The sequence below is a fragment of the Triturus cristatus genome, chromosome 7, assembly GCF_964204655.1.
Source record: "Triturus cristatus chromosome 7, aTriCri1.1, whole genome shotgun sequence".
Lineage (NCBI taxonomy): Eukaryota > Metazoa > Chordata > Amphibia > Caudata > Salamandridae > Triturus > Triturus cristatus.
This window is the reverse complement of record NC_140590.1, coordinates 1,760,912,142-1,760,931,781: the sequence shown is the minus strand read 5'-3', so window position 1 is coordinate 1,760,931,781 and position 19,640 is coordinate 1,760,912,142. Positions and strand designations below refer to the sequence as shown.

The following is a 19,640-nucleotide window of genomic DNA, read 5'->3' as shown; positions in this document are numbered from 1 at the left end:
TCCACGTCTTTCCATACCTGGACAACTGGCTTCTCAAAGCCGGCAGAGGATATGATAATCTCCCCATACCACTGCCCCATGGCATTGGACCAGCATCAATGTTTGTGCCAGTGTCTTTGACCCAAGTCAATATCTCCATGTTGGTGTTCCCTTATCTGTGTCCCAGTGGTACTGTCCCAGTGGAAATGCCCTTCTGTCAGCATCAGAAGTGTCTCCAACACACTACATCCACAATTCACCTACGGCATCTTGTGTTTACTACAACAAATGCTTTGAAATCCCACCTGCAGCCTTCAAACACAATCTTATATGAGAGACACTTAGCCACTCAAAGCTCTAGCTTCTCCCAATGCAGGCAGAATTCACAGTATTCAGTCTCTTCTCGTTCAGTTTCAGCCCAACCACTCATTACCAGCCAGCGTCTCCATGCAACTGCTGGAACAGATGGCGTCTAGCATCATAATCGTACCCCATGCAAGACTTCACATGCGTCTCCTTCAAGAATGCTTAGCAAGGCAGTGGAACCAGTCACAGGGTCTATTAACCGATCTAGTGTTGGTAGATGGCCACACCCATCGCTCTCTGCAGTGGTGGAACCCACAAAATCTTTCCAGAGGGCGGCTGTTCATTGACCTTGTTCCACAGACAGTGATAACAGCAGACACATCGGTTACTGGTTGGGGTGCTCAGTTACAGGATCACAAAATCCAAAGATTGTGGATTCTAAAGCACAAAAGGCTTCATATAAATCACCTACAACTACTAGCAGTGTTTCTAGCGCTCGGAGCCTTTCAAAGTCACCTCATAGGCAAAGCTGTCTTAGTTCGTATCATCCGTTATCTTTTACATTTACAGCAGTCTGGACTAGCCTATACGTCTATTCGCTTACATCTAGCAGCAGTAGCTGCATACTTACAAAACAGACAACACTTATCTCTATTCAGAGTACCAGTGATTAAAGCTTTTATGGAAGGAATTAAGAGTGATACCACCAAGAGTTCCACCTGCACCAGTATGGAACTTAAACATAGCCTTAACAAGCCTAATGGGTCAGCCATTTGAACCAATGCATAGGTGTCAATTACAATTCCTCTCATGGAAGGTAGCTTTCCTCATTGCAATAACTTCAGTAAGGAGATTTAGTGAACTTCAGGCATTACCTACACAAGAGCCCTTCTTTTAATTTCATAAAGAGTGATTCTTCAAACCAATCCTAAATTTCTCCCTAAAGTAGTTTCTGCTTTTCATACCAATCAATCAGTTGAGTTACCGGTGTTTACTCAACCTGATTCTGTAGCAGCATGGGCTGTGCATACACTTGATGTGAGACGAGCTCTACTATATTACGTAGAAGGAACTAAAGAATTTTGCAATCCAAAGCAACTCTTTGTTGCTTTTTCTCCACCACACAAAGGCAATCCCATATCTATATCAGGTATTGCAAGATGGATTGTAAAATATATTCAGACATGTCATATCGAAGCAAAAAAAACGTTGCTAATGCCCCCTGGAGCGCATTCCTCTCGCAAAATAGGGGCTACTATGGTCTTCTTAGGGAATATACCCCTAGCTGAGATCTGTAAGGCAGCAAAATGGTTTACACCGCACATATTCACCAAACACTATTGTGTAGATGTGTTAGCGAGGTAACAAGCTAATGTAGGCCAGGCAGTACTTAGAACACCGTTTCAGACAACTACAACTACTGCATGTTAGCAACCGTTTTGGGAGGGTATTGATGTTTAGTCTATGCAAAGCATTTGATCTGCAGTTCACATGCCTTGAACAACTAATGTTACTTACCCAGTAAGCATCTGTTCTTGGCATGTAGAGCTGTAGATTCACATGCGCCCACCCGCCTCCCCGGTCTCATTTAGTTGTTGCAGTTCAGTTTACATATGAACGCATGGACATCTCTATTCTACATTTAATACCTTCATTCTCACCCTCTGCGGGAAAACAATAGCCGATGCCCGTGCGCACTATCAACGAAAGGAGGAGTCACCTTACCTCATGACTGGAAAGACTTCTTCAAAGACAAACATCTTGCAAACATCCGGACTCAACAGTAGATGGCAGGAGTACGCAAAGTATGTGAATCTCCAGCTCTACATGCCAAGAACAGATGCTTACTGGGTAAGTAATATTTTGCAGCGTGAATCTTTCTGGATTCACTATGCTGTGCATTATTCCGCGATCTTGTGGTTGGGTCCGGATTCGTAGTCTTTTCTTTGTTTTTTTTTTTTTTTTTTGTAGCCCAGGTGGGCGGCGACGACCACCATTTGGTGCACCTTCCGTGACGTCGTCGTGCTTCCTGCGGAAGTCCCACCTTTGGGGCGCCATCTTCAGATTCTTTTTTCCGCCGTTGGGTCTGGATCGTCATCGAGAAGCTCCAGAGTTACAACCGAAGGAAGAAGAAAGAAAAGCGAGTTTCGTCGACAAATACTACGGAGATATCACAGGAAAGGAAGATATTTAATCAGGAACGCGAAGAAAAGAGGTTCAGCGCCCTTTTCTTCGACGACCTTGGAGAATGCGCACTCAGAGGCCCTGAGCGCAATGGACAAGACGCCATTCAAGTTCTGCCCAAACTGCCACCACAAGTTTGCGCAGAAGGACCAGCATCCGGTCTGCAACCTCTGCCTACTGGTCGAACACCAGAGTAAGGACTGCAACGCCTGCTCAGCCTTCGCGCCGAAGACGCTCAGGGTGACAGATCGGCAGAGAAGAGCCAACGCCAGCATGGATGGCAAGGGTAAGGCCCCGTCGCTCTACGATCTGGGCCTCTCCACGGACGACGAGGACAACGTCGCCGAGACAGCCAAAAACTTCACGGTCGTAGAGACCGACAAGAAAAAAGAAGACGAGGTAAGAGAATCGTCGAGCGCAAAACAGAAAGTACCTCGAAAACACGAGGGTGACTCGAGAAAATCTGAGTCTAAGTCCACGAAGGGAGCCCCGGCGCTGAAAACTTCGATGACCAAAGGGGGAACCATGGACAAGAGGCCGAGCGGATCCTTAGAAAAGGACTCCCTGGTGCCGAAAGACGCCGAAAAGCAAGGGTCGTCGAAGACAACCCAGGAAACGGGCCGATCGACGCTGAAAGAACGGTCGACGTCGACGCAAGTTTCGACGAAAAGACCCGCGGTCGACGCCGAAAGCATCTCCGAGATGGAGAAAAAGAAGAGGCGGCTCGAGGCCGAAATGGAGAACATCCTTCAAAGGAAGAAGGAGTTCGACGCCAAGATGAAGGAATTCAAGATTCCAACGGTTTCATCGGCGGACGTCGTCGAGGACGAATTCGACACCGAGGGCCTGACGAGGGATCTCGAAGAGGAAGACGAGACCTATTATGACGAGGAAGCCGAGGAAGAAGACCAACAGTTGGTCTACGGCTCGGCACCATCTACCAGCCACGAGATCGAATGGCAGGATCTCGACACTCAAAACCCGGAGGAGCCCGTGGACACGTACCCTTCGAGGCCTTTGCCACCCGACGACATCGGGGTGTACAATATGGTGGTCAGGAGCGCAGCGACAGCCTTCGGCGTCAAACTCGACGAAGAGAAGCCGAAAGCCGATTTTCTCCTCGAGACCCTGCTCCCCATCCAGACGAAGAGCCAGTTCCTCCCCATGCTACAAAGTGTGATGAATCAGGGGAGAGAAGCCTTCAAGGAACCAGCGACCTGCCGGTCGATCACGCCCAGGACTGAGAAGAAGTATAAGCACTCTTCCCTGGACCCCCCTTACATCAAAGGTAGCGTGACCGCCGACTCCATCATAGCTTCCACGGCCAGGAGAAGGGCCAACGTACCAGCAACCTCGGGCCCACCACCTGATAAAGAGAGCAGGAGGATAGACCTCACAGGAAGAAAGGTCGAGAGGAACGCCGCTATGCACTGGCGCATGGCGAATTCCAATGCTCTCCTCAATAGACACCAGTACCAGCACTGGGACGAGATGGGGGAGCTAGTAAAGCACCTCCCCGAAGAATACCGCCAGAGAGCCTCACACCTAGTAGATGAAGGCAAAAACATCGCCAACTCCTGCATAAAGACGGCGTTGGACGGGGCAGAGACTTCAGCAAGACTCATGGCCATAGGGGTCACCGAGAGAAGGCATGCATGGTTAAGAATCTCGGGATTCAAACCGGAGGTGCAGAACAACATCCTTAGCACCCCCTTCAACGGAGAGACACTGTTCGGAGCAACAGTTGACGAGAAGCTCACCCAGCTGAAAAAAGAAAACGAAACGGCGAGGTCCATGGGGGCCCTACAGCTGAGGGGAATGAGGCGAGGCAACCCCTCAAGGAGACCCTACGGTAGGGGAGGAAACCAGCAGGGGCCGTCGCACCAGACATTCCAGCAGGGTCAGCAGGGTGAAGGTCACGGACAGGGTCAACAGAAACAAAACTGGCAGTACCAACCTCGGGGCCAGTCCTTTCGCGGGAGAGGGAACGGACGTGGCCAGAGAAGGAGAGGGGGGGGGGACCAGCCCTCATCAAAGTGACTCAGCACGCAGGAGGACGCCTACCCTCGACATGCCCCCAGGGGTGAGGCGCGAAACAGTAACATCGAGGGGGAGAGAAGGATCAAAAGCCTGCGAGCATACAACACCAGTAGGCGGAAGGCTGAGGTTCTACCTTCACGAGTGGCGGCGTATAACCACAGACAAGTGGATACTGAACATCATGCAGTACGGATACTGCGTAGATTTGGAAAAGAAACCGCCAAACAGGAAGCCAAAGGGAAGGCAAAGATCGGCTCAAGAACTGACCCTACTCAGAGAAGAAACACGGAAGCTTCTAGAAAAGAGAGCCATAGAGGCAGTGCCGTTCAGAGAACGCAACAAGGGGGTCTACTCAAACTACTTCGTGGTCCCGAAGGTAGACGGGAGCCTCAGATCCATCCTGGACCTGCGATACCTAAACAAGTTCATCAGAACGCAAAGGTTCAAGATGACTTTGCTGCAGGAGGTACTGCCCCAAATAAGACACGGAGACTTCATGGTCACCGTGGACCTCAAGGATGCCTACCTGCACATCCCAATAAACAGAAGACACAAGGGACTTCTAAGGTTCAACATCGACCAGGAACACTACCAGTTCACAACCCTGGCATTCGGATTAAAATCGGCGCCGAGGGTTTTTACAAAATGCCTGTCGACGGTCGCGGCCCACCTACGAAGGCAGGGGATACACGTCTACCCCTACTTAGACAACTGGCTGGTCAAGGCAAACTCACGCGAAAAGTGCGAGAGACACGCAAAACGCGTAACAGACACTCTCACGAACCTGGGGTTCTCGATTCACTGGGGGAAGTCGTCGCTGGAACCGGAGCAGGTGAAGATTTTCCTGGGGGCAAAAATCAACTCCCTGAACAGCACAGTGGTGCCCAGCGACAGGAGGACAGATGCCCTACTGAAGGAGACGCGGCTCTACCAGAAGGGGTGAGCTCTGACAGTGAGGTCAGTGAGCAAGATGATGGGGATGATGGAGTCGTGTATCCAGCTGGTGCCGAATGTACGCCTGCACATGAGACCATTCCAGGAATGGCTACAACAGCAATGGTCACAAGCAAACGGAAGTTGGGAGGATCTAGTGGTTGTTACGCACGCAGTGCAGGAGGAGATAACTTGGTGGAACAGAGACAACATGACAGCAGGGAGAAGCCTGACACCACCAAACCCAACAATGACCATTACCACGGACGCATCGCAAAAGGGATGGGGAGCGCACATGGACAACCTCAGAGTGAGGGGTCTGTGGGCTCCAGCAGATGCGGTTCGCCATATCAATTACCTAGAGTTGAAGACAATCCTGCTAGCCCTGAAGGCATTCCAGAGGCACCTGTACAACCAGAGGGTGTTGGTTCAAACAGACAACACCACGGCAATGTTCTACATCAACAAACAGGGGGGGACACAGTCGTTCCCTCTCTCCTCTCTGGCTCAGGAGATTTGGAGATGGGCCATACCTCTCAGGATAGATCTACTAGCAATTCACCTACCGGGGAAGGACAATGTGGAGGCAGACTGGCTAAGCAGGCAGACCTCGGCATCGCACGAGTGGGAGCTCAATGGCCAGGAAACGGAGAAGCTTTTCCGGAGATGGGGAACTCCCACAATAGACCTATTTGCAACACGCCAAACTGCAAAATGCCAAAGCTTCGCGTCCAGGCAACCAGATCAGCAATCCCAAGGAAATGCCCTATGGATAAGCTGGTCGAGGACATTTGCCTACGCCTTTCCACCGATACCCCTGTTGCAGAGTGCTCGACAAGTGCAGAACCAGCAACATGACTCTGATCCTAGTGGCTCCGCAGTGGGCGAGGCAGACATGGTTCTCACAAATTCAAGAAATGGCACAAGGCAATCCGTACAGGTTCGAGAGGAGAAAAGACCTGCTCTCAATGCAAAACGGAGAGGTCCTGCACCCAGAGCCAGAGACCCTCAACCTGGCGGCATGGCTCCTGAAGACCTAGAGTTCGCACACCTAAGATTGCCTCAGAGCACTATGCGAGTGCTACGGGAGGCAAGGAAACCAACTACATGAAAATGCTACAGCGCAAAATGGAAGAGATTCACTGGTGGTGCAGGAAAAAAGGCCTGCAAAACAGAATGACAAGAGACTCAACAGTGCTGAGGTACCTCACACACCTTCTAAAGAGTAACCTCTGCTCGAGCTCCCTAAGGGTACACCTAGCGGCGATCGTTGCCTACACCAGAGGTGAAAAGGGTGGAAGTTTCTTCTCCTCGCAGGTGGTGAAGAGATTCATGGAGGGAGCCAAAAGAATGGCCCCTCCGAAAAGGTTGCCGCCGCCGGCATGGAATCTAAACGTGGTTCTGACGGAGCTCATGAAGGCGCCGTTTGAACCCATTCACAAGGCCACTCTGCAAATGTTGACGATGAAAACGGCCTTTCTAGTGGCCATAACCTCACTACGCAGGGTGAGCGAGCTTCAAGCGCTAACACTACAGGAACCCTACATTCAGATTCACAAGGACAGGGTAGTCCTGAGGACAGACCCACACTTCATGCCCAAGGTGGTGTCGGCGTTCCACATGAATCAGGGTATTCAGATACCAAGTTTCTTCCAAAACCCGACTTCAAACGCAGAAAAGGCCCTGCACACCCTCGATGCCAGAAGAGCGGTGATGCACTACATTGAGAGAACCAAGGAACTCAGGAAGTCGAAGCAGCTGTTTGTGTCCTTTGCTACTAGCTTCATGGGTAGGCCAGTGACTAAGAGCACCATCGCTAGGTGGATTGCCCTCACTATTCAATTCTGCCCCAAACAGGCTGGACAGGAGCTAGCGGAGGGACCCCAGGCTCACTCCACAAGGAAGAAGGGGGCCACCGTTGCCTTCCTGGCGAACACGCCCATCCAGGACATTTGTCTCGCGGCAACTTGGGCATCTGTGCACACGTTCACGAAACACTACTGCGTGGACATTCAGATGAATAAGGAAGCACAGGTCGGACAGAAGGTGCTGCAACACATTTTCAACGACCAACGCTCATCTTCCACCCAGCCACCACAAAATTAGGAAAACCGCTACAAAGTCTATGCACAGCATAGTGAATCCAGAAAGATTCACGCTACAAAACGAAGAGTTTACCTGTCAGTGTAGTTTTGCAGCTTGAAGATCTTTCTGGATTCACTAGCGAACCCACCCACCTCCGCCAGGAAGATGAGGCTGGAGGAAGAGGGGGTGAAATGGAAAAGATCAAAGAAATGAAAACGTACAGAAAAATGGACAAGAAGGATTAAGCAATCGCCTAGGGTTAAAAAAAAAAAAAAAAAGAGAAAGGGAAAAAAGAACCCGAAGATGGCGCCCCAAAGGTGGGACTTCCGCCTGGGCTACAAAAAAAAAAAAACACAAAGAAGACTACGAATCCGGACCCAACCACAAGATCGCGGAATAATGCACAGCATAGTGAATCCAGAAAGATCTTCAAGCTGCAAAACTACACCGACAGGTAAGAAACTATTCGTTATCCTTTTTACTTGTGTTTTTTGTGTGCAGTGGAATAACGTAACAGTTAAAGCAGCTGACTTTGAAATTGGTGTACTATGTTTTAGTTTGAAGATTGATTAACCTTATTGTATGTGCAGCAGATGAAGCATTAAGAAATACTGCCAGATCCATTTAGCTTTTGGTTTACTGAGCCTTATCTCTGCTTAGTTAAACAGTTTAACTGACTAATCTCCCTGAGCGTGCCTAACTATAGAGTTATTGTTTCTCTTTAGTGTTAAATTCATTCAGTTAAATCATATGAAAAGATGCCTAGTGACTATTACCTGTTCCCTTGTGCAAAGTCATTATAACTTGCAATCTGTGAGGCAGTAAATAGCATTTCCTTTGTCAGTTTCACTGTATTGTATTATGGAATTTGACCGTTGCAATGTAGTAATAAACATGTGAAGCTCTGTCTGTAGGTATTCCTCATCAAAGTAACGTTTTATTGGGCCACATTTTTATTTTTATTGGCATGGTAATACACACAAACCCACACACATGCTGCACCCTTAGTCCCTTTTATTTTATCTTCAAATAATATATGTGCTAATTAAATATTATTCAGCAAGAATTGTACTTCCAATGTAAAACAGTTTACAGCCAGTTTCATGAGGTGCCTCTAGTTAGTTCTTCTAGAAATATTAGTATTTTAACACGATCCTTTAAAACTTGGAACTCCAACAACCTCTGTCAAAAAGTTGAGTAAACCACACCAGTGTAGAGGTAAATGTGTTTGTTTTCTTTATTGCGATTAGTGTCTCATCATTTAGGTAAAGTAACTGAGGTAATTATCTAAGCATGCCTGAAAGTTCACGTGACACAGCGAGCAACTCTAGTTGGTAAAATGTTTTATACATTGATATGTTTACAGTAAAACAGTATTTATTGCCAGTGAACATGTGATAGTGTGCCAAGAAGCATGAAACTAGATCAAATTCAATGGTTTACCTTTCAATTGAGCAATAGGAATACGCTCACTGGCGGAAATGGGCAAAGATGCCAGAAGTAAACATTGTTTAAAAAAAATGTTTTTATTGGTATTTTTATACATACAAACATAAAACCTATAATCAATCATCGCTTTTTCAGTACAGGGTAGCAGCCCCACCTGGTTATGTTGCTGGTATAGTTGGTTAACACAATGTTCGAGGCATATGAGCTGCAGATTATACACTGTGCATAGATCGCCATCTGGTGTTGGGCTTGGATGTTTGCAGTTGGTTTTTCCTCTTGGAAAGTCTTTGGAAGTCACGAGTTCGGTGACTCCTCCTTTGGTTCGTATTGCGCATGGGCTTCGGCTCCATCTTCAGATTGTTTTTTTCCGCCATCGGGCTCGGATGTAATACTTCGCGCTCCGGTTCCGAACTTCCCAGTTCACCGATCGACGCACAAATCCTCGCTCATCGAGCTTCTTCAAAGATATAAATCATCTTACTTCTCTTCGGCACTTCTTCGATTCCGGTGGTCGACGGCGGCCTTCGTGCCTATTCCGGCTCTGGTCTCGGCTGATGGAAATAACTCCCTTCAAGAAGTGCCCTCGATGTGGGTCCAAGTTTCCCCACACCGATCTCCATGAGGTGTGCAACCTCTGCCTCTCCCCAGAACACGAGGCCCGAGACTGTCCCGCCTGCAAGTCTTTTTGCTCAAAAAAGACCATTCGAGATCGACAGGTTAGACGCAACATGGCGCACTCCTCGACCTCCGCTCCAGTCGACATCTTCAGGGACTACGTCGAAGCTCCGGGACAGCAGGACATCGAACAGGAGGACGACGACCTCGTCAGCGCTTCAGAGGCAGAGGACTCAGATGTGCAGGACATCACCCCGGCGCAGAGGGTCGTGAGTACAATTCCCCCTCCCACGCTCACGCCGATACCGAAAAAGGCTTCGGTCACACCTTCGCCTCCGGGCCTAGGCAAGACCAAGGACACTGCTTCTCACACCCCACCTTCGGGCCCGGTAAAGGTAAAGAAGCCTATTAAGCCTTCCAGCAGCTCGGGCTCGAGCCAGCCGACCACCGGTGCCGAGAAACACCCTTCGGCACCGACCAAAAAACGGAGGTTCCAAGGAAGCACGGCTTCGACAAACCTAAAAAGCCGTCGGCCCCGAAACCTTCGACGCCGACCGAACCACCAGTGTCACAGGAGCTTTTTCACACCGGATCCTTTGCAAAAAACCCTCACCAAGGATCCAAAGACTGGACACTTGACTTTGTCTTAAAAAAAGAGACACTTGGACAAGCCAGCTCCACCTCCAAAGAGAAAGGACATTGCTACCTCTCCTCTCAGGGTGCCTTCCCCACCCCCTCCACCTCATCGTTCCCCCACCTTGTCTCCTGTCCCAGACGATTTGGGGGATCCCTACTATGATCCAGCAGATGTGCCACAAGATCCCACCCCTACTGGATCTCCAGACCCATGGGATGATTATAACAATCCGGACATCCCAGATGTCCCACAGGATGACCTTTATCCATCTAGGCCATCCCCTCCTGAAGATTCCTTGGGTTTTCACCATTTGTTACAACGGGCGGCACACTACCACGGGGGTGGAGTTACATACCGACCCAGTGGAGGAGGATTTTCTCCTAGACACTTTTGACGATACACATAGGTCCACTGCCATTCTACCTATGTTAAAGGGCGTAATTAAACATGCCCCTGAGGTTTTTAAAGACCCAGTCAGGGCCAGGGTCCTAAACCCTCGGATAGAGAAGAAATACAAAGCCGCCCCCACAGACCCTTCTTACATTAAAGGCCCTGCACCATTAGATTCCCTAGTGGTATCTACAGCTAGGAAGCACTCAAATTCTCAGGCATCAGGCGAGGCACCCCCACCTGACAAAGAGTCCAAGCTCCTAGATGCGTCAGGGAAGCGCACTGCGTCACAAGCGGCCAATATATGGCGTATTGCCAATACGCAAGCACTGCTGGCCCGATACGACAGGGCGCATTATGATGAGCTAGAGACCATCATGCACCATCTCCCTGAAAAGTACAAGACTAGGGCTAATGAACTTATTCAAGAGGGAAAAACAATAACCAATACCTCGATACGATGTGCCCTAGATGCAGCAGATACAGCCTCCAGGGCCATAAACACCAGTGTCCTTCTCTGTCGCCATGCCTGGCTCAGGGTTTAAACCAGAGGTTCAAGCCTCTATATTAAATCACCCTTTCGACCAAGACCATCCATTTGGCCCTAAAGTAGACGAAGCCCTCGAGACGGCGAAATCTATGGGAGCCCTACAAACACAGACTCCCAGACGCTCCTTTTGCCAGAGGCAAAACAAATACCGCCCGCTCTGCCTCATCTCCTGCCCAATGACTTTCCCACGCTCCCTCCAGACCATTCCACTCCGGTCGGAGGCAGACTACAACATTTCCTTCACGTCTGGGAGACAATCACCTCAGACAGATGGGTGACACAAATTATTCAGTCAGGGTATTGCCTAGAATTAATATCTACACCCCCCAACATTCCACCCAGGCACCGCCCTATGTCGCTAGAACATACTGCGCTACTAACACAAGAGGTGATCTCCCTCCTGCAAAAAGAAGCAATAGAGCAGGTCCCCATAAATCAACAAAATTTAGGGGTCTACTCCCTGTACTTTCTAATTCCAAAGAAGGACGAGACCCTACGACCTATCTTAGATCTCAGACCTCTAAACACCTACATTCATTCAGACCATTTTCACATGGTAACCCTCCAACAGGTTCTTCCACTTCTCTCCCAGAACTATTTTCTCACCACTCTGGACTTGAAAGACGCGTACTTTCACATCCCAGTACACCAGTCTCACAGAAAGTACCTCAGGTTTGTGGTAGACGGACAACACTACCAGTTCAAGGTGCCCCCGTTCGGGGTAACAGCACCAAGGGTTTTCACCAAGTGCCTGGCAGTAGTGGCTGCACACCTCAGAAGACAGCACATTCACGTCTTCCCCCTATCTGGACGATTGGCTGATAAAAGCCACGTCCTACCAACAATGTGTGCAACATACCGCCACTACAGTCCAACTACTTCACCAGCTAGGTTTCACGGTGAACCATCAAAAATCCCACCTGGTACCATCACACACACACAACAATATCTTGGTGCCACCAAAGACACCTCAAAGGCCATAGCCTATCCCAATCCTGCCAGTATTGCAAAAATACAGGCGCTGCGTCAAAAATTCCTATGTCAACACTCTCTCCCAGCAAGAGTGTTTATGCAACTGATAGGGATGATGGCCTCTTGCATCTTTATAGTGCCCCATGCAAGACTCCAAATGCGTCCACTCCAAGAGTGCTTAGCGCGCCAGTGGAACCAGGCCCAGGGACAACTGACAGATCTGGTGTTGGTAGACGGTCGCACCCATCGCTCTCTGCAGTGGTGGAACACCACAAACCTTTCCAGAGGTCGACCGTTCCTGGACCCGGTCCCACAAATAATCCTAACAGCAGATGCATCGCTCTCCGGCTGGGGAGCTCATCTGTTACATCTCACAGCACAGGGCACATGGACGCCACAACAGAAGTTACTCCACATAAATCATCTGGAGTTACTTGCAATCTTCCTTGCCCTAAAATCCTTCCAGGCGCAGATTTCAGGCAAGGCAGTCCTCATTCGCACAGACATGACTGCCATGTACTACATTCAAAAACAGGAGGGCACACTCTCCACAGCTCTCAGTTAGCACAGAGCATATGGAGATGGGCAATACCACAAAAAATCTTTCTCCTAGCCCAACAAGTCCCAGGAGTACAAAACACCATGGCAGATCTGCTGAGCAGGCAGACACAGCAGATCCACGAGTGGGAACTTCACCCACAGGTTCTTCACCCGTTCTTTCAGAAGTGGGGGCATCCACACATAGACCTATTCGCCGCCCACGAAAACAAAAAATGCCCAAGCTTCGCCGCCAGATATCTACACCCATTGTCCGAAGGCAATGCGATATGGATGAACTGGTCAAACGTATTTGCATACGCTTTTCCACCTCTCCCACTAATTCCATTAGTGGTGCGAAAGCTACAGCAGCATTCCCTAACTCTGATCCTAGTAGCTCCAACATGGGCCAGACAGCCGTGGTACACCACACTGCTGGAACTCAGTAGTACCACACCAAAAGCTACGCCTCTCGCCATGCCTCCTAACCCAGAACCATGGAGAGATCAGGCACCCGGACCCAGCTCAGCTCAACCTTGCGATCTGGCTCCTGAGGTCCTAGAATTCGGATACCTTAACCTTCCCCCTGATTGCATGAACATTATCAGGGAAGCTAGACGTCCTACTACTAGGGCGTTCTATGCAGCAAAGTGGAAAAGATTTGTTGTTTACTTCCACAACAACACAATCAACCCTTTAAATGTATCCATACAGCACATTATATGTTATTTACTCCATTTACAAAGGTGTAACCTAGCATATACTTCCATTCGGTTACACCTCGCTGCAATTGCTGCCTATTTACAGAACAGGCAGCACCTCTCACTTTTCAAAGTGCCTGCCATCAAAGCCTTTATGGAAGGCCTCAAAAGAGTAATTCCACCCAGAGTACCACCCTCACCTGTCTGGAACTTGAATATAGTTCTCACACGGTTAATGGGACCCCCTTTCGAACCATTACATAAATGTGAGCAGCAATTTCTCACATGGAAAACAGCTTTTCTAGTGGCCATCACTTCCCTCAGAAGGGTTAGTGAAATACAAGCACTCACCATACAGGAACCTTTTCTCCAAATGCATCAGAACAAGGTTGTACTCCGCACCAACCCGAAATTTCTACCCAAAGTCATTTCTCCATTCCATCTAAACCAGTCGGTAGAATTACCAGTCTTTTTCTCACAAGCCCAAACCGTTGCGGAAAGGGCTTTACACACACTGGATGTTAAAAGGGCTTTACTTTACTACATCCAAAGGACACAACCTTTCAGGAAAACCAAACAGCTATTTGTCTCCTTCTCTCCACCACATAAAGGCAACCCTATTTCTAAATCAGGGATAGCTAGGTGGATTGTAAAATGCATACAGATTTGCTACCACAAAGCAAAACGAACGCTATCTGCTCCCCCTAAAGCCCACTCTACAAGGAAGATAGGGGCTTCTATGGCTTTCCTAGGAAACATACCACTAGATGACTTCTGCAAAGCAGCGACATGGTCAACACCGCACACCTTCACAAAACATTACTGTGTAGATGTGCAAACCAAGCAACAAGCTAGTGTGGGCCAGGCTGTACTAAAAACACTGTTCCAAACAACTGCAACGGATGCCGGTGGTCGCCGCTAGGGTTGGGTACCGCTATATAATCTATGCACAGTGTATAATCTGCAGCTCATATGCCTCGAACGGAATATGCTACTCACCAGTATGCATCTGTTCTTGGCATGTAGAGCTGCAGATCTATACACGCCCACCCGCCTCCCCGGCTACCTGTATCCGTTCCAGTCTTATCTTATTTAGATACAATACACATGGGTTTCTTTACTGTTATTACTACGCTCCATCTTTCCCTGCCGGCGAAAAACAATCTGAGGATGGAGCCGAAGCCCATGCGCAATACGAACCAAGGGAGGAGTCACCGAACTCGTGACTTCCAAAGACTTTCCAAGAGGAAAACCAAACTGCAAACATCCGGGCCCAACACCAGATGGCGATCTATGCACAGTGTATAGATCTGCAGCTCTACATGCCAAGAACAGATGCATACTGGTAAGTAGCATATTCCTTACTTATCATATGACAAACTGAACATTTACTAAGATCTAATGGATGATGAACATGGCAAGCAGGACAAACCTATTACCCATTTATGTAGCATTGGGCGCGGAGTTCGCTGTAATATGATTTTTTAATTTTTTTTTTAATAAAGAACTCTCATCTCCCAGGCTGGAATCCTGGTTAAGATGCAGGAGCAGTCACAGTTGATCCATTTATTCACCTAGTTGAAGAGGCAAGCGCTCAGCTTTGCACGGAATGCCATCATTTTACAGACAGCGAAGATGTGTAGGGAGAGGTCATTCTGCCATTTCGGAGCCAATTAGGAGAAGTTACTTCTCCCTGTTCTGGTTCTGCATATGCTTTGAATGTGTGGGAGTCTAAGTCCAGCTGAGAAAAGGAGTCTGGAAAGTTAGGTGGTAAAATGTATATTGTCCTCCTACTAAGAATGTGAAAATCATCCTGTACCCTTTTTCAATAACATTGATTATGATACGTTAATAGTTGAGTTTGCACCCTTCTGAAGTAGAAGTGTCAGTGACTGAGTCCCGCAGGATGTTTGTTTGGCTTATTACACTTACCCTGGTTCTTGTGGGCAATCAGGGCGGTCCTTGTGTTGTATACTTAAGTCCCCTAAAGAACACTTCAAAAAGTAGTTAAGATGTAACTTTTTTGCCACACTGGGTACTTTGTGATAACGTGGCATATGTTCCGTCCACCATTATGTGTAGTGTGGTGACTATAATGCCCTTGTCATTCAGCGACCTGAACACATACAACTATCTGATGACTGATAAATGTGTTGAGCAGGCCATAAGTAAGTCCATGATTTTCTCAAGTAGAGGGGAAAAAAAATGTTCTACGGCTGCTTGCCTAGTGAAGTAGTGGTTCATGTGAAGTAGGTATTCATGTATAACCATTGAAAGATATCTGTTACACCAGCTCCACCTCAGTCAATTTCCTAGTACTTCACAGTTGCATGGCATAACATAAGGCAAGTAGGAAAACATACGACTGGTGGAGATGGACACTGGGTCAGTAACACCTTCTGGGCTTTCCTTCATTAGAGCAGACTCTACAATGAAGACATGGTCGAGTCTTTTTAGCTGTTGCTGGAAAGCGGTTAAAGTGTCAGCCCTGCAGCCTTGCTATATCCTCAGGAGCAGATGAAGTGTAGGCTGCTTCTTCTTTAACAGTAAGACTTTCAATGAAAGTCAACTGAATGTGAACTCTGGTGGTCTGACGATAAACAAAAACACATTGTAGGTTGCTATCTTGATCAGGTGGGTAAACAGCTTCTTATACCAAAGGAGAATTTCACGGCTCTCATTGTTTGGCTGAAGAACCTGGTTATTCTTATCCACTCCACCATGTACTTGTAGTCAAGTATACAGGTAGGCTTGTGAACTTCGACTGCCCAACCCCAAACTTTGACTGTGGAAGTGCTCTCATCATGAATTGTAGTGAGCACGTACACGTCACATCTTAGCAAACTTGACTGCGAGCAGTTTGTTGGAATGTAATACAGTGCTATGGAATTTTTGAAGCTTCTTACAGACAAGCTTCTTTGATACTTTGCTACTGCAACACGCTGTACCAAATGCCAAAGTGCCACCTTTGTACAGCTCACTGAACATCTCTACTCCAGCATAGAAGCTGTCCACATAAAGGTTATAACCTTTGTGAAGGAGTGGCTGGACAAGCTCCCATGGAATCTTTCCCTTGACTCCTAGCGTAGGAGGGCAACCTAAAGGGTTTAGAGTGGAGTCCTTCCCTGCATACTCTCTAGCTGTACACATAGCCAGTAGAGCTCACACAGCATGAACAACTTAAGGTCATAGCAAGCTCTTTTGCTCACAATGTACTGCCTGAACAGCAGCCTCTCTAAGTACAGGAATCGTCAATGGCTATATTCTGGAAACCTAACAGGCCAATTTTTGAACAGCCTGTCATGGTTTGGGTGGTCTCAAATGCAGGAGAATTATCATTGAAATGCAGCATACTCTGCAATCGCAAAAAACGATCTCTACTCATGTAAGGTGGGAACATGGTTGCTACCCAAACCGTGTGAGTAGACCTGTAGGACTGCAAGCTTAAACACTAATCCTATTTTGAGATTAAGGCCCAAATATTTCTTCAAATCAAGTGAAGTAGGAGTCCGCCAGTGTGCCCTAGATTGAGGCCCTAGAGTACCGTCCATGCTTTATCAGACAGTTTAGCACGCAAATCTGTTTGCTGCACAAATTGCTCAAGGAAGTCCATATCTAAAAAGAGATGGACATAGTCCATCGGCAAAAAATGCCTGTATCAATTTTACACCCAGTGTCAGGGAACAGGAGAATTTGGAGCTGCACTAAATTGGGGGACTGCCATGACAGCACTCCTTCTGTGCTTGCTCTCTGGGATGGTCCATTTGCCAGTATAAAACGAATTTCATAAATCCAAAAATCTACCTGCACATAGTAGCCCCTGCAACGTTGTGCGCAGGAGTGCTTCTTGTGAAGATGCGTAGTGCTGGCACCATGGTCAATGGAATTGTGTAGCGGGAGAGCACCTAATTGTGCTGCAGGATGGATTAAATTATGCATCTAGGAAAGGTATATCAATTGGCACATTTTAGTATGGTATTGCTTCAAATATTTCACGACGTCATCCCTGTGTAGCAACAAAATAAAGAAATAAGATACTGAAAGATAACCAGTCAACCTTTGTGCACCGACATCCATTGCATGTAAGCACATGTTGCCACTACTATATTTTTAGTAACTTTTGGTCTGAGTTACAAACATTTTAATATGCAGATTATGCATTATATAATGCAGTGTACATGCCAATAGACCCGCTTGAAATTGCCTTTTATTCAATAAAGTCAATGGGGAAATACTTTTTCAAGTTTGTTTTTTGACAAAATCTCCCACTTCCCTCTTCTAAAATGCTGCACCATATAGGTACATTGTGGCATTTTTTTAGGCCTGGGCGGTGAAATTCGCTTCATTTGCGGTTTGCAGAGTTTTCTGCACTTCGTGCTCGCGGAGTACAGTAAACTCCCCTTCGCATAGTGCAGCGGAGTTTTTCCCCCTCTCGTGCTCGCGAATGGTGAGTTTGCGATGGCGAACAGTAATTTCGCACTGCACTCCGCCACTTGCAGAACTCCGCTGAGTTTTTTTGTAACTTCGCGGAGTTCCGCGAAGCAAAACTCCACGAACTATGCCCAGGCCTGCATTTTTCTTTATAAATTGTTGTTTTCCTCTGGGTAGGTGGGCACAATTGCACCACCAGAGGAAAGCACACATTTATACAAAAAAAAAAACTGACCCCAAAGGGGTTTTCCCCATGTCCTCCAGGCTGACCCCACCTACATTTCTTTTATATATTTTTTGTGAAAAGTGTTTTCCTCTGGGGGTCACGATTGCCCCCCACAGGGAAAAGGCACCTACCCCAAAGGTCTGTCTGTATGTCATGTGCGATGACTCCCTTTGGCGGCCTAGTGCTGGTTTCCTGGTTGTGAATTGTGGCGCAACCGCGATAAACAGTTGGGAAACAGAGCCAGGACAGCCTCATTGGCAGCCGCGGTCCGTGCAGGTAAGAGCAGTGGGGCCTGGTGGCAGGGACTTAGACAGACTATGATGAGGGAAAATGTGATAATTTAATTTTCCCTTGCCATCGTCCGTCAATTGCCCCTCACCTGGACTCACTGCTCTTACCTGCAGGGACCGGGGCTGCTCGTTGGAAGCCTGTGGAGGTCGCTTTTGGCATCTTTTCCCCATCAGAGTGGGAGACTGCACTCACCTGCTCCTATTCGTCACTCCAGTGGGAAATCTGTGACCTAAGCATGCCTTGCGGTACCCTGATGTCACATATGTACGGGGGATTGTGGGGGTTGAGGTGGAAAAGATTCTGCATCTCCCCCGCCTTTTGTTACAAAAAAAGAAGGAATACTTCTGTGCCTGCACTGGACAGCCCTTTCCAGCTCTCCCTAGCGTGGGCCAATGGCGACATCGGCATCAAATGGGTTAATGTAGGTGGCTTCATTTCTTATTTCTTCATGCTTTTATTTTGTATTTTAATTTACTGTAAACCTAATCCTTATGTTATTTTTATTTTTTTAATTGTTTCTCAGTTTAATAACCCCAAGATTGTTGCCTTCATAAAAAAAACTAGAGAATATTGTCGCAGTAGAAATAAAAAATAAATGCTTATCCGACCAGCTCTATTTGAGGTCTCTTCGAGATAATTACAGCGGTTTTATGTTCCTGTTAAAAGTACTAAATCCAGACAGTATTGCGATGCAGTGATCCGGGAAATGCCTACGGTGGCTGCTTTCTATGAGTATATTCACAACATCATGTTTGTGGTTATAGACGGTCACAAATATATGGCAAACTGGCTATCGTACAATTTTGTACAGATGAACTTCGAAATTTCCCCCACCTCTCCACCGTTCTCTTACGGCAACTTAACAAATTAGTTGATCAGTCTTGTGCAGAGGGATATATACACTCTATGGCAGTACTGTGAATCAAATGATCTCGTTTCTCAGCGACCAACTAGTATTTTTGAATTAAATCAAGTTGGCCAAATGAGGCATCAAACAATGAATGTTCAAATGCAGGTTGCAGTCTTGTTTCTCTTTGCTGGTCACAAAAGTCTCCTAAATGTATTCTTAATTCATTTTTGAAATCTGTCTGCACTCTGCAACTCCACGAACTACTGTGCTGAACTCTAAACTGTGCATTTCTTAATTTCCCTTTTTTTTGTTGCGTTTACAGGATTTCATGCTGCGTTACAAAGGGGATCGCCATCACTGGATCGGTCTGCAGAGGGAAACTGATCAACAGTGGAAATGGGTCAATGGCACCGAATTCCGCAACTGGCAAGTTATCAATATTTTCCTGAACTCACTGCCAGAGT

General features: G+C 47.5%; 1 protein-coding gene across 1 annotated transcript in view; it reads left to right on the top strand.

Moving 5' to 3' along the window:
• LOC146813015 (C-type lectin domain family 2 member B-like) overlaps positions 1 to 19,640 on the top strand; it is a 189,380-nt gene that overhangs the window by 64,913 nt on the left and 104,827 nt on the right. Inside the window, exon 4 of the mRNA XM_085620042.1 lies at positions 19,499 to 19,602. Coding sequence (XP_085476168.1) covers positions 19,499 to 19,602 — 104 coding nt within the window. The remainder of the gene's footprint in view (positions 1 to 19,498; positions 19,603 to 19,640) is intronic.